This window comes from Molossus molossus, unplaced genomic scaffold (genome assembly GCF_014108415.1).
Source record: "Molossus molossus isolate mMolMol1 unplaced genomic scaffold, mMolMol1.p scaffold_m16_p_20, whole genome shotgun sequence".
Lineage (NCBI taxonomy): Eukaryota > Metazoa > Chordata > Mammalia > Chiroptera > Molossidae > Molossus > Molossus molossus.
In genome coordinates, this window is record NW_023425356.1 from 16,415,464 (window position 1) to 16,427,829 (window position 12,366).

At 37.8% G+C, this 12,366-nt stretch overlaps 1 protein-coding gene across 5 annotated transcripts in view; it reads left to right on the forward strand.

The window, feature by feature from the left end:
• Positions 1 to 12,366, forward strand: part of MAN1A2 (mannosidase alpha class 1A member 2) — a 167,487-nt gene that overhangs the window by 53,356 nt on the left and 101,765 nt on the right. For all 5 annotated transcript variants that reach the window (XM_036272835.1, XM_036272836.1, XM_036272837.1 and 2 more), the window contains exon 5: positions 6,696 to 6,776. In XM_036272835.1, the coding sequence (XP_036128728.1) occupies positions 6,696 to 6,776 (81 nt within the window). The remainder of the gene's footprint in view (positions 1 to 6,695; positions 6,777 to 12,366) is intronic.

Genomic DNA, 12,366 nt, shown 5'->3' on the forward strand with positions numbered 1-12,366 from the left:
AATAATAAGCGTTTTTTTATTATTACTATTTTTTTTATCCTCACCCGAGGACATTTTTCCATTTTTTTTATTCAGATAGAGCGGGAAAGAGAGAGAGGAAGAGAGAGAAACATCGATGAGAAAGGGACACATCGAGTGGCCGCCACCCACATGACCCAACCAGGGCCGGGGACAAACTGCAGCCAAGGTACATGCCCTTAGCGGGAACCGAACCTGGATCTCTGTGGACCGCAGGCTGACGCTCTAACCGCTGAGCCAAACTGGCCAGGGCCGTTTTATTATTTTTTAAAGATTTAATTATTTGGGCCCTGGCCTGTGTGGCTCAGTTGGTTGGGCATTATTCTGTGCACCGAAGGGTTGCTGGTTTGATTCCTGATTAGGGCACGTGCCTGGGTTGCGGACTCGATCCTTGGAGGGGCATGCAGGAGGCAGCTGATCAATGTTTTGCTCTCACATTGATGTTTCTCTCTCTCTCCCTTTTCCTCTCTTTAAAAATAAAAATAAATAACACACACACACACACGTATACAGATTTAATGATTTGTTACAGTTTTTTTTTCAATCCTCATCCAAGGATATTTTTTCCACTGATTTTTAGACATAATGGACGGGAGGGAAGGGGAGTGGTGAGGGAGAGATAAACATTGATGTAAGAGAGATACATTGATTGGTTGCCTCCCGCATGACCCTGGCTAGGGCTGGGCATTGAACCCACAACTCAAGTACTCACCCTTGATCAGAGTCTGTGGGCCAACTCTAACTGCTGAGTCAAATTGACCAGGGCAGATTTTGTACAGCTTTGATGAACCTTCCTAATTAGGCCTATGCCTGTCCTTGCAGTATTTTGGCACAGTTGATAAATGGTACTGCTTGGGTTTGAAGCCAGCACAGCTACATTCTAGCTGTGTGTCTTGGGAAAGTTTCTTTTTCTTTTTAAACCTATCATAAAATGCTATCACACTGTAATATTGTGAGGATTATTTGAGATAATCTGGTACATATAAGGTGCCCAGTAAATGGTAGCAGTTATTTTTATTATTACCATTCTTCATCAAAATGATGTGTGCACTGTTTTGTCTTCTTCATTATCATCTTTCATGATACTGTGTTTGCTGTTCCTCTGACTGTAGTCAGAAGTCACTCCTTCTCTATGCGTTTTTCTCTTTGGTAGACTCTGCATTGTTCCCATTGTAATTTAAATCCAAAATTATTTCTTCTCTCATGTCTTTCCTGTTGCTAATTAGACAAAACTGATGAGCATTTTGGACATAATCTCAATTAGAACAATTTTTGTTACCCGGGAGGTTTAGATTTGGCCATGAGTGTCAGGAAACCTAATATAAAGTAGCTTAAACAAATGTTTGTTTCTCTTTCATTCAAACTAAGTACAGAGATAAGCTGTTTAGGACTGATTTGGGTGGCTCCTAGATCATCAGGGCCCTAGTGTTCTTTGTCCTGTTGCTCTGTCAACTTCAGTGTACAGTTTCAAACTCATGGTACAAGGTGGTTCCTTAAGATAAGGTGGATATGCAACTGTTGTTTTAAGAACATTTCTGGGGAGTTGATCACCCCACTTTTGCTTGCATACCATTGAGTAGCTCTCACTCATATGGCCCAACCTAGCTGTAAAGAGAGGATGAGAAATGTAGTCCCTTTTTAACCCCCGTTTGGCTATATAGTCCTTATAGGTTGTACTTCATGTATTTTTTTTCGTTTTTTTTTTTTTTATCCTCACCCGAGGACATTTTTCGATATTTTGTTCAGATAGAGTGAGAGGGAGAGAGAGAGAGAGAGAAACATCGACGTGAAAGCGACACATCGAGTGGTTGCCACCCACACGACCCAACCAGGGCCGGGGACAAACTGCAACCAAGGTACGTGCCCTTAGCGGGAACCGAACCTGGGTCTCTCCGGACCGCAGGCCAACGCTCTAACCGCTGAGCCAAACCGGCCAGGGCTTATGTATTTTTTTTAAGAAAGCTGTACTCTGCCCTGACCAGTTTGGCTCAGCGGTTGCAGTATTGGCCTGCGGACCAGAGAGTCCCGGGTTCGGTTCCCACTAAGGGCACGTACCAAAAAAAAACAAACCCTGTACTTTAGGGTCATGAAGATATATTACTATATTCAATTCCAAATATTTAATGTTTGCTTTTGCATTTAGGTTTTTAATTCATATGGAATTGATTATTTATGTAGGGTGAGATAGGCTACCATCAATTGATCCTAGTATCATTTATTTCCCCACTATTTATACATGCCACATTAGTCACATTAGCCTGTTTTCTACCGGCTTTTTTTCTTTTTTTTTTTTTTTTTATTCTCACCCGAGGATATTTTTCCATTTTTTGTACAGATAGAGTGGGAGGGAGAGAGAGGAAGGGAGAGAGAGAGAGAAACATCGACGTGAAGGGACACATCGAGTGGCTGCCACCCGCACGACCAACCAGGGCCGGGGACAAACTGCAACCGAAGTACGTGCCCTTAGCGGGAACCGAACCCAGGTCTCTCCAGACCGCAGGCCGACGCTCTAACCGCTGAGCCAAACTGGCCAGGGCTCTACCGGCTTTTTTTCTTTATCCCTACATCATTATTAAACTGTCTCAACTATAATATTTTTGTAAGAGCTTATCTACATTTGAATCTTGATATCTGATCTTGTTCTTCTAGGAAATTACCTTAATTCTCAGCTCTTTGTTCTTTTTAGCTGGAATACTGTTGAAATTTTTATGAGGATTACATTCAATTTATAGATTAGTTTGGGGAAAATTAACATCGGTGCAATCTCAAATACTTCTATTCATTAATGTGGCAGGTTTATTATGCCTAATAATTTGTTGGTACATAATTTTTTTATCAACTGGCTCTATCAGGAACCAGAACTATACCATTTATTTTAATTTGAGGATTTACTGTCTAAACAGTAAATTGTTAAACAAATAAGGGGGCACTGAAAAGGCAAAAGGTATCACAAGAGGTAGTAACTACAGTAAACAGCTACCACTCCTGAGACTTTGAGAATAATGTGAAGAGATTGGGATAATTAAAATTTAGTAGCTAGTGACTCTGTGTCTGATACCTTAGGAATTCTTAGAGGGGCTTTCTCAGAGCTAGGTCTCAGACTTCTGAGGAGGTGGGATCTAGCTAGCGCTTGGTATTGATAAGGGCTGTAATGAAGCTGATTTGGAGACTGTTTATGTGTGGCAGGGGAACGAACTGTAACCTGGAACCAACTGCCAGGGTAAAGATACTGTTAAAAACTAGAGACGGAGTAAGTCCCTTCTCTTTCCTCTAGCCTTGTGTTATCTTTTTTTGAAAATATTTTTTCTTTATTGATTTTAGAGAGAGAGGAAAGGAAAGAGAGAGAGAGAGAGTAGAAACATCGATGAGAGAGAACATCAGTTGGCCACCTCCTGCATGCTCCTCACCTGGCGGCCCACAACCTGGACATATACCCTGACCGGGAATTGAACTGGCGATCTCTTGGTGCGACCAGTGAGCTACACCAGCTAGGTAGCCTTGTGTTATCTTAATAAACTTCCTATTGGCATAGCCTGTAAGGCAGCCAGCTGGCAAATGAGAGTTGCATTTGCAGAGTTCCAATTCTAGTATATGCAAGTAGAGTACAGAATGATGGATTTGAACCCCAGAAAAGATAGCTTAATAATCAACACATCATTTACCATACCTTTACTTTTAACCTGCATCATATGTTTAGCTGTATATTATATATAGTGGTATTTTGATTTTGTTACTTTTATCCAGTCTTGGAGGTTTTTGACTGTTAAGTTTGAAATAATTACATTTATTTTAACATATATTTGGAGTTGACACTTCTGTCTTTGTTTAGCTACCTATATTATTATATTTTTCATTTGCTTTGATTTTCTATCTTTATTTTGGATTAAATTACTTCGTTTCTTTTTCCCTCTACTAGTTCAATAGTTATATTTTCCATTTTCATTTGTTTTGGGATTGCCCTTAAATTTTTATATGTATTCTTATCAAAGATTAAAATCAGTCAGCTTCTTTATCCTCCTTCTTAGGATCTTAGAATGCTTTAACTTAACTCATCTCCCTTGTCTTACGTGATTCTTATCTAGTTGATCCCAAATTATATTTGAATATTCCAAATAAAGTAATAAATAAATATATTTCTTGAATGCTTCCTTTGTAAAAGACACTTTTCTAGATTTTGTGAAAAGGGTAATGAATAAAACAGAATCGTATCTCTTTCTTAAGTGTATACTCTAGTTTTGGGAGAATAGTAGTTGTTAACCTAAAAATAAAAAGCTAAAGTGAGAGGCTGCAAGAATTTATTTGAGATAAAAAATAATTCAGGGAGAAACCCAAGTTATGTTCCAATTAGTAGGGGAAGCAAGGGGTTTATATGAGAAAGGGAAGGAAAATAATTTTTTTTTTTTGGTACGTGCCCCTAGCGGGAACCGAACCCGGGACTCTCTGGTCGGCAGGCTAATGCTTCAACCGCTGAGCCAAACCGGCCAGAGTGGGAAGGAAAATAATAATATGATTGGAAGGAAGGAATTTCTGTTGGTGCTAATAAGCTGAGTTATATTCTAGCTATACACATGATAGTGCTAATTCTAAAGAATGTCCTTAATTTTCAGTCCTTGTAGTCAGAATTTCTGTTTTTCTGTTAGCTTTATAAACAGCTGTTTGGAATATAATATTGGTTTCACACAATTCAGAGGTTATTTTTGTCCAGTTCAGATATTCCAAAGGTTTGAAAAGACATGCCAGGTAGTTCCTCTGGAATGGCGACTCTGGCTCCTTTTTGAAATGGTTCCATTTATAGCATCTTTCACACAGTAAACAAATATTCCAAGTTATATATAGTGTATCAATTGGTGATAAGTGCTGCAGAGAACAATATAGGACTCGTAGTGTTTTATCAGCCTGAAGATTTATGTTTTCATCAATTTTGTAAGATTCTCAGTCGTTACTTCTTTCAGTAATGCCTATCTCCCACTCTCTCCCTATTCTCCCTCTAGAACTTCTCTTATCTTCTGTCTCTCTTGTGAGGGGAGGTATGAATTTTACAAATAAAGACTTATATAGTAATCAGATGGTAACTCTTAATGAGGGAAATAATGCAAGGTAAAGGATATTAGTGGTGAGAGATTAGTTCACTATTTTATATTGTGTTGCCAGAAAGACCTTCAGGTAAAGTACAATGTAAAGATTAACACAGGAGTTTGGCAATTCTGGATCAGTAAGTAGACCCATTTGGTAATAAAAAAGTGAATCAAAGAAATATTGGTAGGAGATGATGTCAGAGAGGTAGGGATCTGATTATGTTGGGTCTTTACCATTTTACACTGAGTGTAGCCAGAAGTCATTGCAATGATTTGTGCAGAGTAGTAGCCTAAACTGACAAGATTTGAAAGACTTACTCAGCTATAGGATGCTGTATAATTAGAGTGTAAACAGAAGGGTAAGGATGCAATTAGGGAACTGGCTAGATGATTAAGGTGATAGAGGCTCTCCTCCCTCTTTCCCTTCCTCTCCATATTTGTGAATGTCTTTTGCAGTGTGCTATGTATTAGGATTATATGGAGTAATATAAAGCACTTTGCTTTTGAGAATGGGGTGTGATGGCAGTTATGTTATTAAAATTACATTGTATTGTGAAAATTCTATATTGGAGAAACATACTTGTGTTATCAAATGCTGTGTTCTGTCCATGAATGTTTGAAGAACTTCAAAGTAATATATATTTCCTTTTAATTTTTATTAAAAAAATTAATTATAAATGTTAATCTTTATATTAGTCAATTGTGTATATTCTGTGAATTCTTTGGTCATGTTCTCTGCCACTTCTACTTTTCTGTCCATGTGTTAGAATTTTTCTCAGCAGTGCCTGTATTCATATATGACTAACTACAAACATATAGACTCCATGTAGTAAAGTTATTAATACTGCTATATTTGTGCTAAATTTCCTTCTGTTTGTTTGCATTTTAATTTTGTTCATAATTTTTTTTTTCTCATTGGTAATTTGCATCTTGGGGGAATTCAAGTCTTTCATCGTTTGGTATCACTACTATTGATTTTATGCTTGCAAAGTTTCTTCGTTCTCAAGGAAGTTTACATATAGTCATATTTTCTTCTACTCATTTGTTGTGATTTTTTCTGTTTTTGTCAAATGGTTATCCACATTGATTTCTTATCTAGGAGCCATTTTCTCAACATTATTCATTAAATAATCAATCATCCTACGATTATTTTTTTGGTGCCTCTTTTAACATTTATTAAGTTATTATGTATTAGAAAAAATATTTAAAATTCATGAGGAGAGATAGAAGTGAAAATGGACATTATGCTGTAGTGATTAGAAGGAGAAAAAGGACCATTAGAGAGTGCTAATTCCAGAATTCAGAAAGTAGAAGCTTTCATGAGGAGAGAATAGTCAACAGTATCAAATATTTTTATAATTTAACAATAATATGTAAGGGACATGAAAATGGCCATTTGTTCTTGGCAATTAGGAAGCAACAGGGATAGTAGTGGAGGAGTTGCAATGACTAACAAGTGGGAGGGGAGATTGCAGTTGCATGAGAAATGAAGAGGTAGTAAGTGGGAAAATATTCTCCATAGGATGTTTGCAAGAAACTTATGAAGTATTGAAAACTAGAAAGTTTTAAGTGTATGTGAATACTTTCAATATGTTTTCACAGAATTCAGAGGTGTCGGTGTTTGAAGTCAACATTCGATTTATTGGAGGCCTACTTGCAGCATACTACCTTTCAGGAGAGGAGGTAAGCAAAATCAAGTAATACATTGTTTTTTGGGGAAAGTGGTTGTGAATGGAATTTAATAAAATGAAAAACTCCCCCAGCAGCATATTGTTTTCTTAATTGTCGAATATTGAACTAATGTTAAGGTTTGCTGAAAGAACTGGAAGATACAGATGGGACTGTTCCTTGGGAATAGTGAGTTTTTCATTTTAAGAATCTCAGTACAACAAATTCATCACATATCTTAGCTTTATTTACACCACGTCTCCTTTGCAGGAGTGATCCTTCTTCAGGAGGTTGTTACTGCAATTAATTACATGATCGAAACAGGGGGGTGGGGGATTAATAAGACCATAATTAAAGAATGAATCATGAAGATCGAATACGGATCCAGATCCAACTAAGACCAAAAATTAAGTATTAAAACTACCTGGAAATTTAATACAGTTTTTTTTTGCTATAAATTTAAAAAGCAGAATACAACAACTCTGAATTCTCCTTTCTGGAATATTGGTGTAATACACATAGACACACTTGAGACCTATGGTGATGGGGAAGTGGGTGTGGGCAATTTTCTTTGCACCACTCATATGGGTTAAAGAATGGGAGGAATGGGTTAAGATAGTGGGAGAAATAGAAACCAAGGGAAGGAGGTTATAAGTCATTTGTATTTTGTTTTCTGAGAAACTGCTTTGCCCATATATTTGATTGCTTTGTTGGTCTACCAAGGATGGGGAACGACCAGCCCAATACCAGCTAATATTACACGCCTCACCAAATTAGCTTGACCAAATATAGCAGGCTAATTTTTAAGTTGATAATTTTGTATGACTTGCGAATGATGTTATAAATATCCGAATGGCCCTTGGCAAAATTTGTGAGCTCTTTGTGAGTTTAAGAAAATTCATCTTTTGTTATGTGTATTGAAAAGATGGATTTCTATGTTGTCTTTATTTTTTATTTTTTGTGATTAACCTTAAAGTCATCATTTTTAGTAATTTTAAAGACCTTTATGGCTCATAGATTTTATTAGAAAGACTTCCCCATGTCTGTGTTATTAGAAAACAAAAAGTCCCATTTTCCTTCTGGATTTTTATAATATTATATGCTTTTATTTAAATATTTCATCTGTGTTGTATGTTTGTGTAAAGAATGAGATATTCTTGTACTACTAATTAAACACATTTTTTTTCTTAATTGATTTTAGAGAGAGAGGAAGGGAGAGGGAGAGAGAGATAGAAACATCGATGAGAGAGAACATCAGTTGGCTGTCTCCTGCATGTCCCCACTGGGGATTGGGCCCACAACCTGGGCATGTGCCCTGACTGGGAATTGAACCAGCATCCTCTTGGTACATGGGTTGACGCTCATCCACTGAGCCACACTGGCCAGGCTATTTTTTGTTGTTGTTGTTAATCCTCACTCAAAGATATTTGTCTATATATATATATATATATATATATATATATATATATATAATTTTTTTTTTAGAGTGGAAGGGGAAGGAAGGAGAGAGAGGAGAAATGTCGATTGCCTCCCACAGAACTCCAACTGGGGCAATGGATTGAACCTGCAACCCAGGTACAAGCCCTTGACCTGAATCAAACCCTCAACCCTTTGTTCGATGGGCCTGTGCTCTTACTGCTGAGCCATACTGGCCAGGGCCTTTTTTTCTTTAATCCTCACCTGAGGATATGTTTAGAGAGAGGAAAAGGAGGGAGAGAGAAAAAAAACAATGTGTGAGAGAAATATCTATCAGTTGCTACTGTACATGCCCTGACCAGGGATTGAACCTGCACTCCAGGTATGTGCTCTGACTGGGAATTGAACCTTCAACCTTTTGGTGTACGGGATGATGCTCCAACCAATTGAGCTGCCTGGCCAGGACTTTAGTTCACATTTAATACAACTTTTAAGAGAGTTATACGCTGGCCAACAGGTTTTTAAACTTTCGTGTGTGTCAGAATCACATAGGGTGTTTTTAAAAGATGAAGGTACTTACAGGACTGTGATTCAGGTGATTTTTTTTTTTTTTTTATCCTCACCCGAGGATACTTTTCCATTTTTTGTACAGATAGAGTGGGAGGGAGAGAGAGGAAGGGAGGGAGAGAGAGAAACATCGACGTGAAGGGACACATCGAGTGGCTGCCACCCGCATGACCAACCAGGGCCGGGGACAAACTGCAACCGAGGTACGTGCCCTTAGCGGGAACCGAACCCGGGTCTCTCCGGACCGCAGGCCGACGCTCTAACCGCTGAGCCAAACCGGCCAGGGCTGATTCAGGTGATTTAGTGTGGAGACCATTATTTATGTTTTTTATAAGGACTCTTTATTAAAGGTGATTTTTGAAATGGCAGTTCTATACTTTGAGAAACTCTCACCTAGCTTATTTGAATAAAATCATTGTAAATTAAGTGATAGCATTTTTAAGGTCAGATTTATTGAGATATTACTTATTACATAGAGTAAAATTCACCTATTTTAGTGTATACTTCTATTCATTTTGACAGTAAATACATTTAGTAACCACCAGCACAATCAAGATACAGAAGAATTCTTCCCAGAAAATTTCCTTTTACTGTTTATAGTCACTCCACCCCCTACTACATGCCTGTTAGTTCCTTAGCTATCTTGGTTATTAGCTTGACTATCATGGTATCACAGAGTTTGTGTTCAAGTACCCTTATTTTACTTAATAATGGTCCCAAAGCACAAGAATAGTGATACTGGCAATTTGGATGTGCTAAGCTGTAAAGTGCTTCCTTTAAGTAGATGTGAAATCTCTCAGTTTCTGTTTGTCTGAAAGTCTATATAAAAAATATTTTTAAGATACTATTCTGTGTTAAATTTAGGTTAATTTTTTTTTCTTTCAACAGTTTAAATATGTCACGGCATTATCTTATAGTTTATGATGAGATGTCTGCTGTAATTCTTTGCTCCCCTGTATGTAATATGTGCCCACCCTTTTGGCTGCCTGTAAGATTATCTGTTTATATTTTGTTTTATATGAAGAGTCTGAGTGGTTTTACTTTTCAGTTTTTTTTTGGAGTGATGAGTAAGATTTATTTATCTTGGTTAAGGGTCTCTAAGCTTCTTAGATGTATGGTTTGATTTTTTTTTTTTTTGTCAATCATCAAGAATGTTTTTATTGATTTTTTTTTTTTTTTTTTAGAGAGGAAGGGGTTGGGGGCAGAGAGTGAGAAACATCAATGTAAGAGGGAATTATCGACTGGTTGCCTCTTGTACACGCCCTGACTGGGGATCAAACCCGCAACCTGGGTATGTACCCTGACCAGGAATTGAACCTGCAACCTTTTGTTGTACAGGATGATGCTCCAACCACCCAGCCAGGGCTGGTTTGATACTTTTTTTTTTTTATTCCTCACCTGAGGACATTTTTCCTTTTGTTCAGATAGACTGGGAGGGAGAGAGAGGAAGAGAGAGAGAGAGAAACATCGATGTGAAAGGGACACATCGAGTGGCTGCCACCTGCACAACCAACCAGGGCCGGGGACAAACTGCAACCGAGGTACGCGCCCTTAGTGGGAACCGAACCTGGGTCTCTCTGGACCGCAGACCGATGCTCCAACTGCTGATCCAAACCGGCCAGGGCTGGTTTGATATTTTTATTTTGAAACATTCTTAGTCATTATCTTTTAAAATATTTTCTTCTGCCTCTTTTCTCTTCTCTTCCTGGAATTCCACATAGGTCTTGAATTTGCTATGCTTTTTTATCCTACCCACTGCTTTTTTATTCCTTGTGTTTCAGTTTGTGTAATTTTTATAGACCTACCTTTAAGTTCACTTTCTCAGCTCTATTCAGTCTACTTTTGAGCTTGTTAAAGACATTTGGCATTTCTGTTACTTTGATTTTTAAAAAATTATTATTTGTAGTATTTTATTTGACTTTTACAATTTCAATTTCTCTGTTACAGTTTCTCATTGTCTTTATGCATGTTTTCCACCTTGTTCACTAACTAGGTCTTCTAACATAATAATCAGTCATTTTAATTCAGTTTCTGCCTCAGAGCCTGGTTGGTTACTTGCTTTGTCTCTAGAAAGTGGATTGTTTTTTTTATTGCTTTCTTAGGTAGTTCATAATTTTTTATTGAATGCCAAATATTGTGTATGGGGCAATAAAGACTGAGGTTAATAATATTTATACCTAGATTAGCATGCCTGTACTATTAGTGTCAGGAGTTGAGTCATTTTAGTCTGGAGTTGAACCAGGTGTGGCTTTTTAATTGCTAAGATTGCCTGCAGAACACCACTAGGTTTCAATTCCTCTATCATTACTTTGTTATTAGAGTGGGCCTGATTTGCAGACAAGTCGTTCTTCATGTTCTTTTTCTACCACAGGTATGCGTGTGTGCCTCTGAGAGGATTTCTTTCTATATGTACCTTGCCTCTCCCTCAGCCATGGACTGCTGTTATTCCATGCTTCCTATCCTTTATGTCCATATGAAGCCATGAGTTCACACCAATAACCTGATTTTAGCCCAACGCAATAAGGTTCATTCTAGCTTTTTTTCCCCTGCCTTTTCATATTTCTACTTCTCTTTTCTGATAGTAAGAAACCTGCCTCCTACTATTCCTTATTTATTTAACTATTGGATTAGTTTTGCTTATGAAGCCACTTTTCCTGGCCTTGCCTCGTTGACTGCATCTTCTTCACATGGACTCCTCTGGAACGTTACTCCCTTAGCTTGGTTGGCCTTACTTTCCTTACGTTGGTCCCAGCCCCTCTCCAGGACATTGCTACCCACTCCAGTCATTCCTTCTGGGCTCAGACCCTTGACTTCAGGAGCTTCTGTAGTGAAATATTAAACTATGAAAGGAGGAAGAAAACAGAACTATTTTGATGCCTTCAATTTCAGATTTTCCCCTCAGATGTCCTTGAGAAAGGAGAACATTTTTCTTCTTACTTTCATGTTTATCTGATTATGTAGAAGAAATAGTAAATAACTTGTGTGTAATTGGCATACTTGATTAATTTTCCTACCATAAGGTATATGATTCAAAATTAATTATGAATAGCCCATGAAAAAGTGTCAGCCTTGGTTGTTCACACTGTGCTCCCTACCTGAATGTTGAAGCAAAACATTGAAGCTTTGGTTGCTGTTGTAATAGGAGAACACTAAAATGCTGAAAAAGTATATGATGTTACCAGTATTTCGATTTTTGCCATTTTTAAGCCTCAGACCAAGAAGAAACATTTTGAAGTGGAGGGAAGTACATGTGTTTTGGAGTTAGAGGTTTGAATTCCTACTCTGCCTCCCTTCAGTATGATATTTGGCAAGGCATTTGCCTTCTATAACTTACGTTTCTTTATTTGTGAAAATGTGCGAGTTCATTTGAGAATTGTGAGGTTAAGATACATGACAGTGCCTCACGTAATACCTGGCTCAGTAGATGTTTACTTTACTTTTCCTCCTCCCCCTCCTTTTCCCTTTGTGGTGAATGTTTGGTGTTTCTAATGGGTGGGGAATCCTTTTGTTTAGTTTCTTTGCATATAGTCTACTCAAAAAAGTAAAGAGAACATGTTTTACTTTTGTGGCTTTCTCATACAATCGAATATTACCGACCATTTTACTGTTCTCCTCGATCGTT